Here is a 21,843-nt window from a genome sequence, read left to right as displayed (position 1 = left end):
TCAGCCAGTGAGCAGGAACCGGTCTGTATGTGGGATCCGAACCCTTGGCGGGAGCGCCGCCACGCTTCCCAAGCGGCGCACTATCCAGTGCGCCACCGGTCCGGCCCTCAAAATAACTATTTCAATGCTCTAGGTCCTCTTCATATTTGAAGCACCTCAGAAACTCACCCTAAGTTGAGGAAGAGCTGGGAAGGTTTTCACCTTCGGTATCTACTTCCCACCCTCCTAACAGCTATTTGCTCCCAACTTTATGTCAAATATCCTCTCACAAAAAGAACAATATTCACCAAGCTATGATGAACATGCTTGGTTAACTAAGCTTGCTATATCTATTTGGCTAAATACATTTGGGGGGGGAGGGGGAGTTGTATTCATTCTTTACAACTCCCATTGGCCCAATGAACATGCTTGGTTAACTAAGCTTGCTATATCTATTTGGCTAAATACATTTGGGGGGGGAAGGGGAGTTGTATTCATTCTTTACAACTCCCATTGGCCCAGACAAGTAGTAAATACTAGGGTTTTCAATACCCCCTACTGGCCGCTGTAGAAAATGCAGTAAAAACATGGAGCCACGTAGCACCAAGTAGTGCCTCTGTAAGCCCTGTGCTAAAGCAGACTAGTCACGTGAAAGCAAGATCTTTCAGGAAACATCGTGAGATGCAGATAAGGATGCTGTGAAGCAACAGTTACTGCGTATCAGAATTTTTAGGTCTGGAGCAACACTAAAAACAAAGTGGCAGAGCACTGGCAACCATGGAGTGAGTAATCCAGGAACTTCTCAAAGATCACCAGTGCTGGTTCAGAAGGGCAAGAGGAAACAACACTCTCCAGGTCCTTGTGTAGGTAAAGTTATAGCACACGACTTCCAGTGCTCAGGGCGCCCAGTGCAGCTTACAAGTCAGGTGCCGGTGGTGGCAGCAGAGGCACTGTGAGCACGGTTCTCAGAAAACGGGAGGCTGAGGATGCCCGCAAGGAGAGAGCATGGGCCTCGGCAGCAGAGGCCCACTGTTTCCTCATGTCTTTAAGAGATGCAAAATCACAAAGTCTTTTAATTGGTGGGCCAGCAATTGAAAGAAAATACATCTGTGGACAGAATATGACATGCCAACAGGTGCTCTGCAACACCTGGAATGCAGAAATCTAATAGACAGGGTTTCAAAGTAGCCCATGACTGTGACTGAAAATCTCTTTCAACAGGAATTCTTGTGTGTTCTTTAACTGAACTGAGGTTCAGTTTTGAAGCATTGGTGATTCAAGTACCAATGCAGAAATATCCTGAAGTGTTTTTATAAGAGGAATATTTGAGGCAAGAAGAATCAAGGAACTAAGAGATCACAGAAAGATCACTATCATATAAAAAGATTACGCATGACACCTACCCACTGAGGTGGGGTGGACCTTGTGGTGGTGTTTTACAAAACATTGCTATCAGCAGGGCTCCTTTGTTGGTTATCTCCTCAGCTTCCAGCCTCTTTTCCCAGCAATAGAAGTCAACACACTTCCTTTGGGAAAGTCACTTTTCCCTGTTCTCAGCCACATAGCTATTGCAGAGCTGACCCTGTCCTCCAAGTCAGGGGCAGTCTGGATCATCAGCATGTCTGATTCCACTGGCCACAAGTTGGGATAAAACATGACCCAATTTGACCCAGTCACAGCAAGTTCCAGATTCCTGAAGAAACCCCCTGGAGGGTGTGCCGAGAAGATGCAAAGTCTGGAAGAGCTGCTTTTATTTGGCTACCACGATAGAGCCTAGAGTGTCCTATGAGTAGAAACTAACACCATGGATGGCAGACTGAAGAATGTCTGCCACCTGAGTGGTTACACAGCTGAGTGTCCACTTCAGCCCTCACCTAAAGCCACACCCACAACTTTGGACATTCAGGTATGTCAGCCAATAAACCTCTTTTATCACATAAGCTTTTATCACAATTTTAGCTGTATTTTTTTGGGGGGGGGGTGACATACAAATGAGAAAGTCTTGATACACTGGCTTCATCTAAAAGAATAATCCAGAAACTCTAGAAAACACCCTCACACTAACTTTGTTTCTACTTCATGATGTTAGTAAAATATGTCCCATTAGTATTTTGTATTCTGTCCTTAATCCTACTGCTGCCTCCTATTATCTTTAACTAATTCTGGAGAAAAAAAAATAGTGTCTATAAATACAGAAAAAATCTGTAACATCAAGAGATATAATATACAAATTACAAACGTAACAGATCACCTCTCCAAAAGGGCATGATATTTCTTCTGATTAAGCAACACTATGAGGGTATGTGTATTTGGTACTGTGTGGTCTTTAACAGTAAAAGCCACTACTTCCTTTTGGTCACCAATTCCCCAAAGACACCAATAGCATGTAGATACCATTTCATGTCAGTATATCTCCCAAAAAGAACCGCTTTAACAAAACATAGCTTTCCTTTCCCATACACCACTTTTCAAAATGCTTTATTCACTTCATGGCACTGTCTGTACAAAATGATTAAATGTTATGCTTAATTTATCTGTGGTAAATATATATTAGAAATATTACTTTAAAACTAGCTGCAGGAAAGAAACTAATTATTACACAAAATAAGGTGCTTCCCAAAGCAGTTTCAGGGCTTGTGGGAATATCAGTCATTACTTTATTCTTGTCTCTCCCACCTCCAACAGTTGGGGTATATAAGCATGGAAGAGCATGTTATAAAAAGAGGCCCATCTCAATAATAGCAAAATTCATGACAAGTATTTTCACTGGTAAAGTTCATGAGACCTCTTGTTACCTTTTGAAGATACTCACTGTATGCCTTCTATGGCTTCTCCCACGGCCACAGTCATAGTTAAGATCTCCTCACCCCACTTCCCAAACATAATTATCTCAAGTGCTTTGGAGACCTGCAATGCAGGATCTTAGACCAGGAGGTAAACTGATTGTTCTATCATCAGCCTCCAGGTGTCACCAGCCTTAAGCCACAATGTATCAGTAGGTAGGGAAGCCCACAGCTCAACCACATCTTCCCTTCCCTCCCAAATCCCCCATCATCCCATGAGCTGCTAACCTCCCCCCAGAGCACAGACGAAGCCCTAAGGGCTTCCTTTCCTATCATTCCTGACACAAAAGGACACCAAGAAAAGTCCCTCTCATAGCCTCCATGCAGAATTTCATATTACTCACAATACATTCTTGATATTCCCTTTTCTAAGTTAAAAGAGTCTCTACATTTAACATGCAGCTTTTTTCAAGCTGTTAATTATTTATGTTCTACTTCAATAGCTTTCCAACAGAATACCAGACTCTGACACCTTACTGACTGAAATGAAAATACTCATTTTGTTTGTGAAGTAAACATCACTTTTCAACTTCCTATCAAATTCATTTTCTTGTTAAGAAAAACATGCCATCATTTTTTTAAAAATGCCATAATCAAGTATATTTTCTTATCTGGCTGATATTATAAAAGTAGTTAAGTGGAAAATAAAGAAAAATGCTATTTTTTAACAAGAAAAACAGCATTTCCATCGATGCTATTCAAAATAAGCATTCCTTAAGTGTTTAAAAAGTAGATTCAGAATGTCCTGGTTACATTAATGAAGCACTGAGGGATATTTAATAATTAAATGAAAGGAAATAAAATAAAAATCAATCAAAGCTGTATCAAATGATGAGATAGCACTAAAAGCCTTGTAAGCCCATAAACCAAACACTCCTTTCTACCTGCCAAATCTCTCTCCTCAGACTTCCCCACTTCCCAGGACTGCAACCTCACCTGCTCTCCACCCACCCACACCACAGTGATTTTACCTCGGCAATGGTTCCCAACCACCCATCCCTTCCCATGTAGTTTCAGATCCTCAGTGCCTCTCATCTAAAATGACTGCATCATCCCCTAACTGGTTTCTTGTTTTCCAGTTTCTCTCCTAAGCCAACAAACTCCAGTGCTGCCAGGTTTACCTAATACTGCTGAACTAACACTCCTTTCTTCGCATAACTGAAATATCTCCACTGCTTACTTGTTAAAGTGCTTTAATCTAAGATTTGATTTCAGCCTTTTTCCCACATAGATCCTGCTCAGACAGCCCAAATTCTCAGATTGCCTGACAATCCCCAAACACACCCCCTGCACCCCAACTATCTGTGTTGTCCCCCAAAAATACCACCTTTCGGCTCACTTAGGTGGGGCAGAGTGGTGCTTCTGCTAAGTCAGGAGGGTTACACTTCCTAGATTTCCCACAGGTTCTAACGGCACTTAGTAAATCTGCATCACTGCAGGTTCAGGTGATAAGATTCCTTACCATCTTTTCTACATCATAACTTTGAGAAAGTAACAAAAATATTCCCTAGATGGGAGCTCAGGAGGCAGGCTGCAATTAATAAATCTTTAGAATTTTTCACAAATATTTGATCAAAAAAGAAAGATTTACATGGCAAGGGAAAGAGAAATATCTCCAAATAAACTTTTCCTGGAAATTAACCACAGAATTTGTAAAATGTGTTCTGTGCTTTAAAACTGGTATTAGTCGTAAGCTCATAGGAAATGGACCATAACCATTAAATGGAGAGAAAAAAAAGAAAAAAGGAAAAAAACCCATTAACTTCAGTGACTAAAAAGTAATAAGATAACCTTTACAAGTTCTTTCTTGGGATTTTCCCATGAATTATTTTATGACCATGGATCAAACAGCAGTCACATCTCACAACTGTGTATTGACTCAACTATATAGCCAATAAAAAGGTGGGAAAAAAAGCCAAAAGGATCAGCAAGGGGAATGTCAGCGGAAGGTACTCGGCCTCTGTTTTAAATGAGTTCACATTCCAAGGATGTGCAAAAACAACCTTTGCCTTCAAATCATTCCAAATTTTTACCCTTTATTTTATTAAAAAGGGAAAACCAAGGCAGAGCTTAAATAATACAGAAACAAACATCTGCAAAGCCACATATCTATGCCTCACTTTGAAACTACTCTGCCTAATCATACAATTTACTGTCAGATTTGAAGCTACCCATTTCAGTCAGCGTCAGGAAAGAGTCTTGGGCTAATCCAGGTGGGAAAAATAATTATGTGATTTTTAAAAAAACTTTTGAAATGTAACTCTGAAGCACAGTGGCTCCAGAGAGAGGACAAACCCAAAGCCACACAGGCTGTTGCTGAAGTAATTGATCATAAAAATCTTCAAAGTGTAAACTATTTTGAGCTGAGAGCATCCTTAATTCACATTCCAGAGTTACAGACTCCCTGATGAGGTGGAAACAGGAGTACACTGTTCCACGGCCCAATGACACTCAAATTCAAATGGTTACAAACACTAAATGGAAACGGGGGAAGGGACCTGGACTGACCTGAGGGCCTCCTTTGTAATCACTGTCCCTGTCCAACACTTTCATGATAAGGAGCATAAGTAAGAGCTGGGTCACTAGAGTCTAACTGAGCAGCGTTGGGCAGGCCTTAATTTCTCCATGCCTCAGTTTCCTCATCTGTAAAGGATGAAATCTCCAATACCTCATGTTTTTTTTTGTTTGTTTGTTTTTTAAGAAAATAAGTCCTCAGACTCATGCCTGGCTGTGGCAGTGGTTACCTAACCCAACACCCACTGTCCCCTTCCTCAATAATCCAAAGGGTTTCCATACTGTGCTTAAAAAGCAAATTTGAAGAATGTTAAACATTAAAAGCAAATACTTCTACTGAAATACTATTGTTTGTTATTTGTGCTCATTCAAATCAGAAGCATGATCTGTATGGAGAGGAGAGTTAACTACAAAAGCATTTTCTTTCTCAACTCATAACTTAGTGGGGCAATTTAGCTTTACTTTTTATTTTACACACATAAAATATCCACCAAAATAACTAACCTATCACTTCTTAAATAAAAAGTATGGCCATGACCAAGGTAAGGGAAAAATAGCTTCATTTCACTTCTTCCCACTTGGGTTTCTGACACACTGCGTTAGTGATGACATTCAATTTCCTGGAACACTAACAAAGTACACTCTGAAAAACATTTGTCCTCAATGACACTGACAGAAAGAAGTGGCTTGTGGAAATTCACATGGAAGTCATGTAAAAAGAATTACCAGGGATGGTAGAAAAAAAAATGTATTTCCCCTGTGAATAAATTTCCACACAGTGCCAGGTCGCCTAAGCACATTCTCAAGAGGAAGAACATGACTCAGTTTCACTATTAAAAGATTAGTTCTCACTATTCCAAAAAGGACACAGAACACTGAGAACCAGAGCACTTCAGCACCTTCACATCTGGCATGCAGACAAACACTGAGGCCTCAGCAGATTTTAAAGAATAGCAGTTTGTACTTTCCAATTTTGTTTATAACCCTGAAGTGAACATACAAATATGCCTACCTAAAAAAAAAGAAAAAAGAAACTCTACCAGAAATCTTCTTATCCCAGTTCTCCTTCATATCATGTTGAAACCATTCACTGCTCAGTTGCAGCCAACCCCAGCTCCACTTTCTCTCCATCTCACCCTCTCTACCCCCCAGGGGATGCAAACCCTAATCCTAACTTGTCACTTGTCTGCAAATGTGTCTTTTCTACAAGTGTGCTCTTAGTGAGTCTAAAAGACGATCATTTCCTACCACTATTATGATGAAAACTAACACTGGTTCTTTAACCAAAAACCAAAGTTTGAGAAACATTTGTGGTTTTTTTCCCTCTAACTTTTAAGCAAATATATATAAAAAGTTCCCATTGGCATTAACAATAACAATAACAATATGAATTTGGGAGAACTCCAGGATATCTGAAACAAATGGCCATTATCTTCATGAACATCCTTACATTTTTTTTTTTCCAATAGTTCCCTTAACTCTCCCTAAAATCCCGTTAGCTAGACATTTCTCATTAGTCTTTTGATAAATTTTTCTTTTTAAAAGCTAGTAACAAGGAACTTATCTTAGATTCTGGAGGTTTCTTTTGACTTTTTTCTTATTATCTGGGAAATTGACAAAGAATCATTAGGAGAAAAAGACCTTTTACAAAAGAATATGAGCTCCTGTCCCAAGCATATCTGGGGGCGTTCTAAATTACTGGTTCAAAGTTGATTTGTAAGTGCAAAGCAGTTGACTGAGAAAACTAAGCACCTACCAAACCAACAAATCATTAAGAAGAAACCAGACCTTAACTACCCAGGCAATGGTTTTGCACTTACAAATCAACTTTGAACCAGCAAATTTAGAACTCCCCAAAATATGCTTGTGACAGGAGCTCACATTCTCTTTTATAAAAGCTAGCCTTATAAAAAAGAAAGATGACCTTACAAAGCCAACTGATGATGTGGATGAGATTGCTCCTTAAGAGGCAGTGACTTCAGGGCCAGCATGTGGCTCACTTGGGAGAGCGAGGTGCTGACAACACCACGTCAAGGGTTAAGATCTCCTTACTGGTCATATAGTAAAAAAAAAAAAAAAAAAAGAGGCAGTGACTTTTATGTTAGGCTCCTCACCATGCTAGCCATCTTTCAGACACTCAGTGAACATTTGTTCACCCACAGGCAGAATGGACATTTAACCAAACAATTTAAATTGCACGCTGTAGGGTCCCTTCACATACAATCTATTAATTACTAAACGCCTGTCTCAATGAATTAAGCTGTTCGGGTCAAACTGGCAAATACTTACTGCAGTCTAATCTCATAACTTGGAAAAACAGATATGGTATATTCTTGAATGAAAAAATTACAAACTCTAAAATAGTATGCATAGTATGATAACTCTGTGTGTGTTGAGGGGGGGACAACTGGCTGGTATGGGGATCTGAACCCGTGACCTTGGTTTTATAAGGCTGCTCTCTAACCAATATATGATAACACTTTTAAATTTAAAAAAATCACAATCATAAAAAAAAAATGTTAAGCACATGTACCAAAAATGTTAACAGTAACTGTCTCTATGCATAATGACGTTCCTTTTCTATTTCTATTTCCAGATTTCTCTACAATGAACAACAAAGAATAAAGATAAATAAAACATATAGTTTACCAGATTCTGTTAAATCCCATCTTTTTGTTTTTTGGTTTATTAATAGATATCTCAACAGGGATACAAACAATATTTTTTAATTATAACTTTGAAATGCTGGTGAGTGTCACTATGTGTAATAAGACATAGTCGCTTTAACACCTTTTATCTTTAACTCAACCCCTTTCAGGGCATAAACACTGACATTCTTTGAAATCATTATGACACAGAATATATCTTGGGTACCTAAAAAAGAAAAAAGGCTAGGTACTACAATGGACAAATGAAAATCTTTCCTCTAAAAAACACAGACGGATCTGAATTGCTTAAGAAAGCATACACGAAATTGTAAAAAACAACAACAAAACAAACTTCTTTAGGAGACTTTTATACAGTTAAAGTATTCACAAACCACAGTTTCATCTACGTCAATACGCAACATTTTAAAACCACACAAAAAGGAAAGGAAATTTTTAGTACAGCCAGCAACCCTGCAATGGGGCTGCTACTGCTGTGGCTAACCGAACAGCTGCTGCTTCTCTAAAGACTTACAGCTAGGCCTGCTGAGGCTCAGAGAAGATACCCTCAGGTATGTCTTTTTAAATACTTAAAACATTTAAATGCTTTTTCATGGAGGGCAAATTTATGATTTTCAGTATTTGATTCATGTAAGTTAAAAAAAAAAAAAAGCCAACAACTCGTAAGAAGGTTGTTGTATAAGAGGGCACCAATTATTAAACTCTAAATAGATTCTTGCTGTAAACTACACCATAATTTTCTTCTGATGACTCCATCTGTCTCGAAAAGACACCTTAATTCACACCAGACCAAATACTTAGGTGAGCACTAACTATTCAGTAACTCAATTTTATAACTGGATGAGTAAAGGGCACATTGTAGGCCTTCACAACAGGGCACAGAAGGTCTTAAAATAACTTTCCTCTATAAATATTACAATAAATAATTTCAAAAAAATTCCACTGTGACTCCCATAGAAAACCTAATCAGTTTATTTTCTAAGCAATGGGCACTCTATCAGAACTAAGAAGACATATAAATCTTTTCTTCATTTTGCTGGAATACCTTTGAGTACCTGAAATTTCCACTTGCTAATAATTGGTTGGCAAAATATTTGCTCAATTCTCAAATTTGTGACAGAGAACATGAGATGTTATAATAGCATAATTTAACCTCTAACTGAAATAACCAAGAATTTTAAATAGACCATGTTTTCATTGTAGTCTAGACAGAAGTCATAAAAGCAAATGCTAGGCGCTCTAAGACTCTCAAGCATTACTTATGAATGATTACACTACGATTATTTTAAATAAGTTACTCATGTATATCACATATAGTTGGTTCTAGTTATAGATAACATTAATTAATCAAAGCAAATTCTTCTAATTCTTCTCTATCATATAAGTCTCATTAATAAAATGAGACTTTATTGCATAATTGTGTGAGTAATGGGGCACTTAAAGAAATATATGTTACTATCGTTATACAACATTTAACATAAAAGAGCATAAGCCAAAATCCTAGCACCTTGTAAAGGAACAATAAGCAAAGGTGAGAGATGAGATCGATGTAAACCAACGCTAGTTTTTAACACAGAGAAGAAAAGTATGTTCAGAATTCCAAAGCACAAATAAATGGTGACTATCAAAAATCAGGGTCATAAGGAAGTGAGGGAAGCCTAGAGTAGGTTTCAGAGGTGAAGAGTTTCCTTCAGGCCCCAAGAGTAGGCAGGATTCAGGAACAGATAGGATGAAAGCAAAAATCCTGGTCCTGCTCACACAAGCTGTGAAATCTTGAGCAACACACAAGTGCCAGACCTCAGTCTCCCCAGCTCCTCTGGGGACTGGACTGGATGCTATCAATAAAGGTTCTACACATCCTCAAAGTCCTATGATTCCAAAATTCTATCACATACAGAAGTACAAAGGCAAGAAGGAACTATTCATAGAACCGCAGAGATCCCATCAATCTAGAGAGTCAGGATTAAGAGAAAGTAGGGATGGTAGGGAGGAACTAGGTTACCGGAACTTCAAAAGTAAAGTTGGTTTAAACGTGCAGAATAGGACCTAGATTTGGCTTTGAAATATCTATATTGTAATACGAAACATCAAAAAACATGAAAAACCTAAACTTCTTTTATTAGTATTTAGGAAAGAAGTTAAGAATGAATATTTTATTTCAGCTCTTTTACCTAAACATTGTTTAGAATATAGTTTCTGCCACATAATAAGCCCTTAGTAAAAACTGGCTACTATATAAATAATAATCATTATTATCATCATCACCATTACTACTGTTATTATTGAGGCAGAATTTTGAAGTGGTTTTGAATGTGGCTTCTGCGATCTGACTGTCCGGGTTGGAATCCTGGCTCTATAACTTACCACTTATATAACCTTAGGTACTTAATCTCATTATGTCTCATTTTTCTCATCTGTAAAACACGGATAACAAAATCTACACAACAGGAATGATGATAGGCTAAATAAGTACATGAAAAGTACTTAACACAGTGCCAGACACAAAGTAAATGCTTAATTATCTTCACTGAGTTTGGTACAGAATGACATTATTCATGGACCCTAAAGTCCTAACTCAGGTAGGTACTCTTTAAATGACACTTTAATTTAGAAAGTTTTATGTACATCTGCCTTACTAATCTGCTTGCATTTGGCCTTCTGTGTCAGCCACTAAACTTATTATTTATTATTTTTTTAAAAGGTTGCATATCAATTTTTTTTCTGGCAAAATACAAAACTAACCTTCTAGTCTTTAAAACAAAAAGTTGTTTAATATGCAAAGGAGGACCCATATCAAAAGGCAGAACCAGAAAGAAGCACCCGTGTCCCTAAACATGGGAGTTAGTCTGGATCAGGTCAAAGGGAGCCCAATTAGGATACCTAGAGCTTATAAACCCACCCAGTGTTCCAGATTTGGAAGGGATATGACAAGATTTTATTCTCATTATCAATGTCGATCACAATGATTCTAAGACTATGTCCACACTTTTGACTGCCTGAAAACCCATGATGGGGTGGGGTGGGGGGGAATAAACCAACTCCAGTGTTAATGTGAAATGTTTTGAAAATAACATAACTGAGCCTCTCTTTGAGGACTTTGTAACCAATGAACACCCATGTTCTAGAAACTTTCAAAACACATTTTTCACAAAACTGCTCGAAAACACTGACACAGAAACATCTGTACCAGTACTATCCAATAGAAATATAATGCAAACCACAAGGATAATTTAAATTTTTCTAGCAGCTACATTTTAAAAAGTAAAAAGAAACAGGAGAAATAAATTTCAATAATATATTTATCCGAATAATATACCAAAAAAAGTCATTTCGACAGGTGCTTGATATAAAAAATATTGACAAGATATTAAAGATTCATTATTAATTATTATACTATTTCTATAAAATAGTATAATTTGTGCTACTTGTATTGTTCATTATAGTATTTTGTACTAAATCTTCAAAATTCAGTGTGTATGCGTATGCTTTTGCAGCACGTGTTAATTTGGACTGCCCACATGCAAAGGCTCAATAGCTCCATGTGGCTAGAGGCTACACTATTGAACATTACAGGTCTATACCACTGTGAAATGGAGCAATGAAAAAGGAGGTCGTACGCATCAATTCAAGACCCAATTCTAATTCTTCAACTCTCTCTGCTAAAAAGAAATTTTGTTTCTGAAAATGTTCTAACAGGTAGGTTATAAAGGATCTCCTTTCTAAAAAACACTTTAAATTTTACTACAATATTCTGTCACCTCTTACCTCCCGTCAGCCTAGGTTATTCCAGCATGAGGAGCTATATGAACCTATGAAAAAAGAAATCCAGAAAGCCTCACTTTCTGAAAGCTCCTGACACTCAACCACAACCCTAGTTTCCTCTTTGTACTTCTTAGAATCTCAGTTCACTTATATCCTCTGCAAACTAACTTCCAACCCAACCGTAACAAAAGAGCTATCAGAATGCAAAAACGAGGTCAAAAATATCCCTTTCTGAAGCAAACCTGCATGGGATTTCCTCAAAGTCACAAAATCAGACAAAGGCAAACCCAGGCTTCCTTGTAATTTAGGATATTCTCACCAATCCACAAAGTCTAGTAAATTCCCAATAAAATCCCAAAAGCAAGAAAGATAATGGAAGTATGAGTGCAAATATTTTTCAAGAATATATATTCTAATCTTAATTATTAATCTCCCCTCCTTTTTATTTTTTTTTAAACAGATTGTATGGATTTTTTTTTTTTTAATTGACAGAGTCATCCTCACTTTCCCTCAAGATGACAAACAGTTCATTCTTCTGCCCAGTTTACAGAGATCTGGAGCCATTCACTTATTTTTTTTATTTAGTTTTCCTTGTTGGAATTATTGGAAGTTGTTTTGCAACCTGGGCTTTTATACAGAAAAACACAAATCACAGGTGTGTGAGCATATACTTAATTAATTTGCTTACAGCTGATTTCCTGCTCACTCTAGCATTACCAGTGAAAATTGTCGTCGACTTGGGTGTGGCACCCTGGAAGTTGAGGATATTCCACTGCCAAGTAACTGCCTGCCTCATCTACATCAATATGTACTTATCAATCATCTTCTTAGCTTTTGTCAGCATTGATCGCTGTCTCCAGTTGCTTCACAGCTGCAAGATCTATCGAATACAAGAACCTGGATTTGCCAAAATGATATCAACTGTAGTGTGGCTAATGGTCCTTCTTATAATGGTGCCAAACATGATAATTCCCATCAAAGTCATTGAGGAAAAGTCAAATGTGGGCTGTATGGAATTTAAAAAGGAGTTTGGAAGGAACTGGCATTTGCTGACTAATTTCTTGTGTGTAGCAATATTTTTAAATTTCTCAGCCATTATTTTAATATCCAACTGCCTTGTAATTCGACAACTCTACAGAAACAAAGGCAATGAAAATTATCCAAATGTGAAAAGAGCTCTCATCAACATACTCCTAGTGACTGCAGGCTACATTGTATGCTTTGTTCCTTACCACATTGTCCGAATCCCATACACCCTCAGCCAGACAGAAGTCATATCTGACTGTGCAACCAGGATTTCACTCTTCAAAGCCAAAGAGGCCACACTGCTCCTAGCTGTGTCCAACTTGTGTTTTGATCCTATCCTGTACTATCATCTCTCAAAAGCATTCCGCTTAAAGGTCACTGAGACTTTTGCCTCACCTAAGGAGACCAAGGCTCAGAAAGAAAACTCAGGATGTGAAAATGATGCATAAAATATGGGATTTTTCATGTTATCACTTCTTGCTTTACTCAACCATAAATCTCCTTACAGTTTTAAGAGAGAAAAAAAGAATCTCCATAAGAAAAAACACAGACAGCTAGCAAATGTGGACTGGTTTACTTAAAAAGTCTGTTTCTAAATGCAAGCCAAGACTGTACTCATATGGTTGTTGATATTCCTTAACTATTTGTACAAAAAACTAGAGTCTTGTTGAACCAATGTAAAGCCCTGCAATATCCTTGAAATCCAAGAGATCTGTGATATAGATTCAGAGGCATTCATGAGGTATTCATTATATGCCTGGAACTGACTTCCTGATAAAAATATGCAAAATAACCGCCATGTAAGTTGCCAGAAGCCCTTCAGCGACACAATTTTAAAGGCCTTTAGATGACTTTTCTTTTTAAATAAATGCTTACATGCAACCACCTGTGCCTGATTTATTTTTAATCCATCACTTCAAAAGATGGTAACCTTTCAGCTCACTAGGGACAAATATTAGAGACAGGGGGAAGGAGATAAAAACTTTTTTTTCTAACCATATTCTTATATTCTCCTTTCATGCATGCTAGATTAGTCTGATCTTCAACTTTTAACATCTTTTTTTTCCTAACACAATAACTAAAAACTTCTATTTATAAAAAGACTTAGAAATACATGGATAATTTTGAAAGTATTATATATACTTATTTTCTACCTGTAGGTATAAATAAAGATTATTTATTAGTAGTAATGATAAATCTAGTGATTTCCTTTTTTATATACCAATATAAAACACATAGGCTTTATAACATTTTCAGGGGACTTGTTACATTATGCTAACTACTGAAACTACTGTTTTGGAACTACAAGCTCAAGGAATGGAAACTACATCAAAGGAATGGAAAAATAGCACTGGTCAAAGTCTTAAAATAGAAACACCAACTCCACATAGCAAGGCTATGTTAAGAACACAGCATGGGCTAGGCTGATCAGTGCTGCTCAGGTCCAGAAATAAGAGCCTGACCCCAGGTGGGGCCAGCAGTTTAAAGTAGGGTGATTCTAGTTCTCAGGGTCATAACTCTGACCAAATTCTCCCCACTGCCACTGATGCAGAAAGAATTCAATACATGGCATTAAATAAAAGACTTATTAGGGAAAACAAGACTGGACAAGTTCGAATAAGCACATATGAGATTTTCTGTTTGTTTTTCATTCCATTAGTCAAAGCCCACATAAAAACGGTTGATAATACATTTGTGTTAGCTGTAATGACTATGAAATGGTGTTCCTGGAAGCTGGGAAAACAAGTTTTTCCATTTGAAGAATTATTTTCTGAAGCTTGAAATTCCTGTCTATAATTTCACAAACGTATTTTCTGACTCTGAAGTGAATGAAAAATGACAAAACGCAGAGTGCCGATTACAAAGCTTAGAGCATATTAAGTGCTGCACATCTCCTAGCTACTAGTAATGATAAAGACTCCCAGTAGCATCGTGTATCCAAAACAGTATCAATGATTTAACTAAGTTACAAGTTGGCAGAAAACCTCTACACTAGATCCAGTGTTTGTTAGTAGTCTGAAGAACATGTTTTTCTAGTGGGCAGATGGAGACATCATGACAATGAATACATATACATGAAACTACACTAGTTTATTTTTCTGATTCTTTGGTCAAATCCCCTTAAGTACTCTCTCCTTGGTTTTCACTCACTAGGGACAAATATTAGAGACAAAGGGGAGATAAAAACATTTTTTTTTAAACCATGTTCTTATATTCGCCTCACATTCATGCGAGATTATTCTGATTTTCCCTTTTCGTTAAGGAAGAGAACGAGACTCTCAACTAGCTTTCCTAATGGTCCTTTGTTTCCCCATCGATGGCTTCTCCTGAATTACACTCATAGTAAAGGTTTTTTTTTTTTAAGGCAACCGGTGTTGAAAGGCTATTAAAAAAATTGTATCCCACAGTATCAATCATTCAGCAGTTCTTTTATGTTTATATTACAGTTGAATTATATCATTCTCTATCATGAGACTTAATCATTGGAAATCATTCAAGCTTGCTCCTCTAAGGAAGTAGACAGCCCTTAGAATACTAAATGCTGGGAATGACTGTGAAGCCAAGGTCACATGCACAACAGAACAAAGAATATGATGCTCAGCACCCTGTTCTAACACCTGGACACATGGGGCACAGAGACCTGCAAAGCTTATCCAAGAGAGGGGCACATAACCTCAATCAGTTTCAACCACTTTCAACATTTTGCCATATAAGCTTTATTTACTGTCCCTTTTTTCTTTTTTTAATAAACTTTTTATTTTGGAGTAATTTCAGATTTACAGAAAAGTTGCAAGGATGGTGCAGAGTTCCCATATGCCCTTCAACCAGTTTCTTCTCATGTTAATGCCTTCGAGAACCGTGGTACATCTGTCAAAACTAACAAGTTAACACTGGTAACATTACTATTAAATAAACTCTAGTCTTTAGTGTCCCCCCTTTTTTGACTCTAAATATTTTAAAACAAATCCCTGACATCATTAAAGTTCATTCGTGAATACTTCAGGATATATCTCTAACACATAAGGCCCTGAGGAGGTTCCCTGATCCCCTAAATAAACTGAGATTATTCCATTATATCAAAAATGAGTGATGCCTACAGGTAACATTTAAAATTTCATATAGTCAGGTAGTGATAAAACAAGAAAGAATTTTGGCAAGTTTTGACATTGCCCTGAAAAATTAACAAAAAAGTTAAGACACACAAAAAAATTCTTTAATTAAAAAAAAAGTATAGAAAAATTTTTTAAAAGGATTTTTAATTTTAATGAGAAAAAAAGTATGGTTCAGTGATTTTGAAAGTCATTTTGGAGGAACGTTTGTAAATACCAAAAAATAAGTAACTTTAACAAAACATTTAGTCTGCAGATCAAAACTCCCTAAAGACATCCAGGAAATAACATAATATACCTACAATGACATTTTTGATACACAAAAGCAGCACCCACTGAGAAAAATGACCCATTGAAATTGTGCTTTAACATAAAATTTTAGGAAAGAAGTCATGGACCCCATGAATAAAAAGTGTTTTCAGATTTTGACTCAATTTTCATCACTAATACCAAGAAACTAACCTGTTTCCCTTTGGAATAAAGCATATTACTCTGTGAAGACTAAAACACTAAATTTCCTACCAACAATTTCCTATTTGCTATCCAGTTCTTAAATTCAACAGATCCAAATTCAAATCTATCTCATGTGTAACCTCTTCTACAAAGTCTTACCCAATTTCTCAATCAGATGTTCTCTTTCCCTCTACTACTCATTCTTTAAGAGTAGAAGGGACGCGGAATGTCAAATGGTTCACCTCCCAATGGCACTTGGGCTTTTACGCAATCATTGCACTTACTTGAGCACTTGTCACTTATATGCATTTGTCTCCCTCTTATCTTATTCATCTTTCCTGTGCCCCAAAATACTTACTCATCTGTATAATACCAAAAGTACCTACGACAACTCAGCACACACAGAAGCAACTCAGTAAATGACTTTCAAATTGAAGTAGAAAAACACATTCAGACATCATTTGCAGTAACTCAAATGCTCTTTAATAAAAGGATACTAATATAGAAAATTTCATTTTCGAACCAGCCACTAGTATCACACCACAAATTTGGACTACATCACTATATAAGCTATTATACATGTTAATGTCAGAATTATAATAAAAGGAGCAACAAATGCAAAGGCTCACCTGCTATCATTAAGAAAGTAGTTGAATAATCTGACATTCAATGGTTAATGATCGTGTAATAAAATCATCAGGGTGTAAACTGATTGTAGAAATGACTTACCAGAGGTATAGGAAAATGTGTTGCATACTGCAGGTGACGAAGGAGGTCATAATTAGATGGAAAAATTAATTCCCTTGATTTTTCCCTCTTCACCAACTTCTCACCATTAACTGACATTCTTCTGCACAAGGAAGGGTTGGCATTCTCACAGGACTCTCCAGGCATGGGAGAAAAAATCTAAGTCATGTAAAACAAATGTTGGAGATTGTAAACGAAAGAGAGCAAAATCAAACCACAGTGCTACGCACCAGAACTTCAAACACACAGTGCACTCATACAATAATACCTTTTCCTACTTCACCACTGAGCAAAAAATATGAAGAAATTTTGTTAATTTCCACAAAATTCACATTGAAGTCAATATCACCCCCCATTTTGAAGAGGAGAAAATGACAGCCACATGCATGTAAGAAATGTGTCTACACTATCCAGAGGACCAAGGATAAAAGCAGACTTATTGGTATGTTTTCCTCATAGGGCTATATTTCCTACAAAAACATATACATAACAATAATTAACTAATAAAACTAATGAACAATAGACATAAAGGTTTTAGTCTGTCCCCCAATGCTTTTTTTCTTTATAAAGAGTTATACATTGAGATACATGAGGAAGAACACATTATAATTATACTTTGATAAAGGAGAATGTCTAACAAGTCCAGAGCCACGAAAGCTGTTATTTAGAAGCTAAAGACATACATGGCAAATCAACACAGACTGTCATGAAGAAACCACATTCATGCATTCCTGAGAGATGGTCATCATCAAATGAACAAAGGAGTTATAAACAGTCAGTTAGGAGAACAGGAGTGTTGTAATTCACAAAGATGGCAACACACCCAAAACTGAGGATGAGCCAAAGTGAGACAAGAGCATGAGATGAGATGAGATGAAAACGGCACCTTAGGCAGCACATTGACATCACAAGTACACAAGTCATTCTGCTCATGGGGCAAGAAATAGAAGGATGGAGACAAGTTGGGGTGGGAGTGAGTGGGTTAACCATCAATAAGAATCAAAAGTAGAACCTACTGGAAATTCCGAACCAAAGTCAGTTTTAAAGTCATTCTTGTCTACTTCATCAAAAATGTTAGTGGTTCCTGAGTCAATGCCCATATGTGCCATTATACTCTGTTCCTGATAATTGCCAGAGAAAGAAAGTCACATTGTAAATTTTGTAGTTCATTAAGAAACTGAAGCGAAAACATGACAGTGAGATGAACCATCCTATGTCTTCCCACCCCCAAATTGAAGGAAGCTTTAAGACGGGCATTGCTTTGAACAGCCACATTCTCCCTCATCATGAGAAAGTTTTAACTTCCATGATATTTTAAGGCAAGAGCACACAAACTTCCTGATTAAAAACAAACTGGCCACAAACAAAACAAAACAAAAAAAACTGGCCATAATTTCTTTCTTTGGGCTATTGCCAGTCACATGCTCACCAACTTTTCTTAGTAAGAAAAATCTAAGATTACACACACATACACACGCACACACACAAGGGTACTTCAAAAAGTTCGTGGAAAAATAGAAGTAAAAGATAATACGATTCTTTCCATGTACATTTTGAAGTATCCTCATATAAGGTATAAGATACCTGAATATCCAAGACTAGAAAATAAAAAGCAGAAGCACAGAAAACACATAAACAGGTAAAGGAACTTTAGTTTTCACCCTCGTAATTTCCACTGTCAATCAATTAAGAAACAAAAGTATTTACATTAAAAATACTTTTTAAAAATCCTGCACCATTTGGAAAATCTTAAGACTACAAACTATGAATTTATGTTTGCAATTCTAATGTCAGGCTTTCTTATTACAAGTACAACTACTGTTTTAAAAATATCATAATGGTATATGCTTCAACTCTCCCAGAACCATTATGAGGCTTTATTTTTAAGGAATTTTCACAATCTCTCACCATCGTCTACTATTTCCCATCACACCTTTATCTTTTTGTCTTAAAAATTTCAGTAAGTATCTGGAACAACGTCCAAAATAGCAGAACTTAGCAGAAAATTATAAAGTCATACTCACAGCGTAAAATAAAATAACTTGTTGAAAAGAACACTTCTACAATGTTTTAGAAAGAGAGACTAAATTTTTAATTAATTGAAATGAAAATATGATGTGTTAGGACCAACAGAATTTCCCACTATGTACCAAAGATTGATATAAGTAATGAATAGCTTACTGGGGAAAAGATGCTCCTCAGAATCAAAATTCAGCTGAAACTTTTTCAGTTCTGAGACACAAAGTTAAAGAAAATCTATAGACTAGATACATCTGGAATTGGAAGCATTTAATTCCAATCCCATGAAAAATTGTATGACCCATCTAATCTATTCATTAACAATTTTATACTATCCAAAACAAAATTCCGGAAAACATATGCTACAGTACAAATATCCTTCCTGATGGAGGAGTAGGGATAATAGATTTGTAGCATGAGAAGAAAACAGAAAACAATTGCTCTCCCACCACTAAATAATCCATCTGAAAGTGGTTCCCCAGCAAAGTTTAGTTTCGGGGGATATGGAGTGTCACCTCCAGGGCCATACCTCCATTTTCATGTCATGGTCTTTTGAATAGTGCTCATCTGCATTTTCCCCTGCTGGTGACCGTGGCCGGGTGGAGGCGGTGACTGACAAGTCTCCTCGAGATATGAGGGTACACATGTATGCATCATGGGAAAAGACATCGTGGCGGATGAACTCGCAGAAGAGCAGCACCAGGTTCACAAATTCCACCTTTTCACATTCACTGTTTGGATCCGCTGTAGAGAAGGAAATTCAATCAAAAGTTCCTTGACCCATTGGAAAAAACAACCAAATACTAAGGCTTAACAACATTTTCATTACCCTTCACAATCTTTTTCTTTTTCCCAAAAGGAAAGATTTATTGGAAGATTTACTGAGGCACTAGCGTTTTGTGTCCAGAACTAACAGGCAGGTTTCAACTGTCCCACTATAATTGAAAAACAGTAGTATCCAGTGTGTTCAGCACAATTTCAAGTTTAAGGATAGTAGTCGTCCACAAATGAGTAACTATTAAGTGATAATGTAAACAAACAAAATTTCAAGTTAAAAAAAAAAAAAAAGAAAAAAAGCAAGCAGAGCTAGACTAGTGTCCTCTGGTTTTACTGTTAAAATAGCTCATGACTACTTTTTATAGCTTCAGTGTATCCACGTATCTGGGGGGGAGGCACTTTTTCAAACAGAACCATAATTTGAATGGTATTTGAAAAAAGTAGTAAGTGGGATCCACTGAAAAGAAAAAGGGAAAATGGAATAAAAAGTACACCAAGATGGAACTCTGCAGCCTTTTTTTTAAAAAATTCATGACCAGTCTATTTAACTCACTTTATGACTTTCATATCGTAACTACACTCTAAAGCTTGATATGTGTACCTTTGAGATAAGGTTAAAAATGTTAACACTAACCTGCAAAGCTCAGTCCTTGGTGCCTTCACATTCACTAATACCAGTAGGACTTATCCAGGGAACTTTAAGCTCGGTTCCCTAAACCTTGAGGGTAAAGGTTTCCTCTCACCCACTACCAAACTCCAGGACAAGCAGAAGCTGTCTGTTCTTCGCTACACAGACAGCTTTCTCTAACAGACAGTAAATGACTGTCAAAGGCATAGAGGGAAGAAGTTTTTTCCCAAAGAGAGAACAGGAGTGGGGATGGGAGGAGAGAGCAAAGGGCAAACGAACACCTGCCTACCATGAAGGTAAAGTTAGACCTGCTCGCTTCCATGAATGACAACCTGTTTTCTGCTATTGGGCATCTCTTCTGTCCTTCCATTTTTCTGCTTCCTTGTCCACGTATTACTGCTCCCTGTATTCCAACCACTAGCTTGGCTCCAGCTATAGCTCTCCCTCTAGCCTAGAAAGCCACCGAGCAACTAAAAGAGAGCCCCTTGTCTCAGAGGACCTCTCCCACTAGCCTGACTCAACCAAAACGAGGACTCAGAAGCAATACCACCTCTTGCTGCTTTTCCTCTTTCTTCTCTGCAAACATCTCCCTCCCCCATGCACACTCTTTCTCTCCCTTTTCTATTGCTTTCAGTTCTTGGCATTTTTCTGTTGTTCCATCTATATCATTTCAATCCTGAGATTCTCCCTGTTGTATTCTGAAACATAAAATCTCAGAATAATATCAAGCCTACACAGCTCACAAAAATGCTTTTTCAAAAGTGTCTGCCCATAGAATAAACATACTGGGTGGCTGTTTATACCATAAACCCCCAACTCCCCACCAACAATAAAAGACAGAAAAAGAGCTTTAGATGACATGAACACCCAAGAGTGTAGTGAAGCAGCCAACCATCTTTACATATTATTTCCTTGTATCAAAGCCCTGGTTATAAAGTATTGCTGTTTTATTTTCCCCCCCTACTTATAAGAGCAGCAGTTAGAAAATCAGATTTTTTTAGAAAACAGCTCAAAAAGAGAAAATTCCAGATCACAACACACAGACAAATGTAACAGGACCTTAGCTCCTCTATTATTTAGAAAGGGGAAAGTGTACCAAATATGAGAGATTTATTATTTTTAATTATTAGAATCTGGAAATCTTAAAGTCTTTAAAGCTTAACTGATTTTAAAATTACCTAAAAGTCTCCATTAAAAACATGCTATGAGATTTGCTCAGTAAAACATACACTGAATTCAGTGCCAAGAACTTTAAATAAGATGCAAATGAGAAAAAAAAAAAAAAAAGAATCAGCTCAAAAAAAAAAAAAAAAAAAGGC

The 21,843-nt window shown here is 37.0% G+C and overlaps 2 protein-coding genes across 2 annotated transcripts in view; one reads left to right on the top strand and one right to left on the bottom strand.

Annotated features, from left to right (window-relative positions):
- Positions 1-21,843, bottom strand: part of MED12L (mediator complex subunit 12-like) — a 287,707-nt gene that overhangs the window by 219,914 nt on the left and 45,950 nt on the right. The window contains exons 10-11 of the mRNA XM_008579724.1: positions 19,649-19,863; positions 17,083-17,259 (exon numbers count right to left, since the gene is read on the bottom strand). Coding sequence (XP_008577946.1) covers positions 17,083-17,259; positions 19,649-19,863 — 392 coding nt within the window. The remainder of the gene's footprint in view (positions 1-17,082; positions 17,260-19,648; positions 19,864-21,843) is intronic.
- Positions 8,222-13,672, top strand: GPR171 (G protein-coupled receptor 171). Its single transcript, XM_008579722.1, has 3 exons — positions 8,222-8,553; positions 10,294-10,383; positions 12,225-13,672. The coding sequence occupies exon 3, from the start codon at positions 12,280-12,282 to the stop codon at positions 13,237-13,239; it is 960 nt and encodes a 319-aa protein (XP_008577944.1). The 5' UTR covers positions 8,222-8,553; positions 10,294-10,383; positions 12,225-12,279; the 3' UTR covers positions 13,240-13,672.

The sequence above is a fragment of the Galeopterus variegatus genome, unplaced genomic scaffold (assembly GCF_000696425.1).
Source record: "Galeopterus variegatus unplaced genomic scaffold, G_variegatus-3.0.2 Scaffold1947, whole genome shotgun sequence".
NCBI lineage: Eukaryota > Metazoa > Chordata > Mammalia > Dermoptera > Cynocephalidae > Galeopterus > Galeopterus variegatus.
Note: the sequence above shows the minus strand (reverse complement) of the source record. Positions and strands in the feature narration are given on the sequence as shown.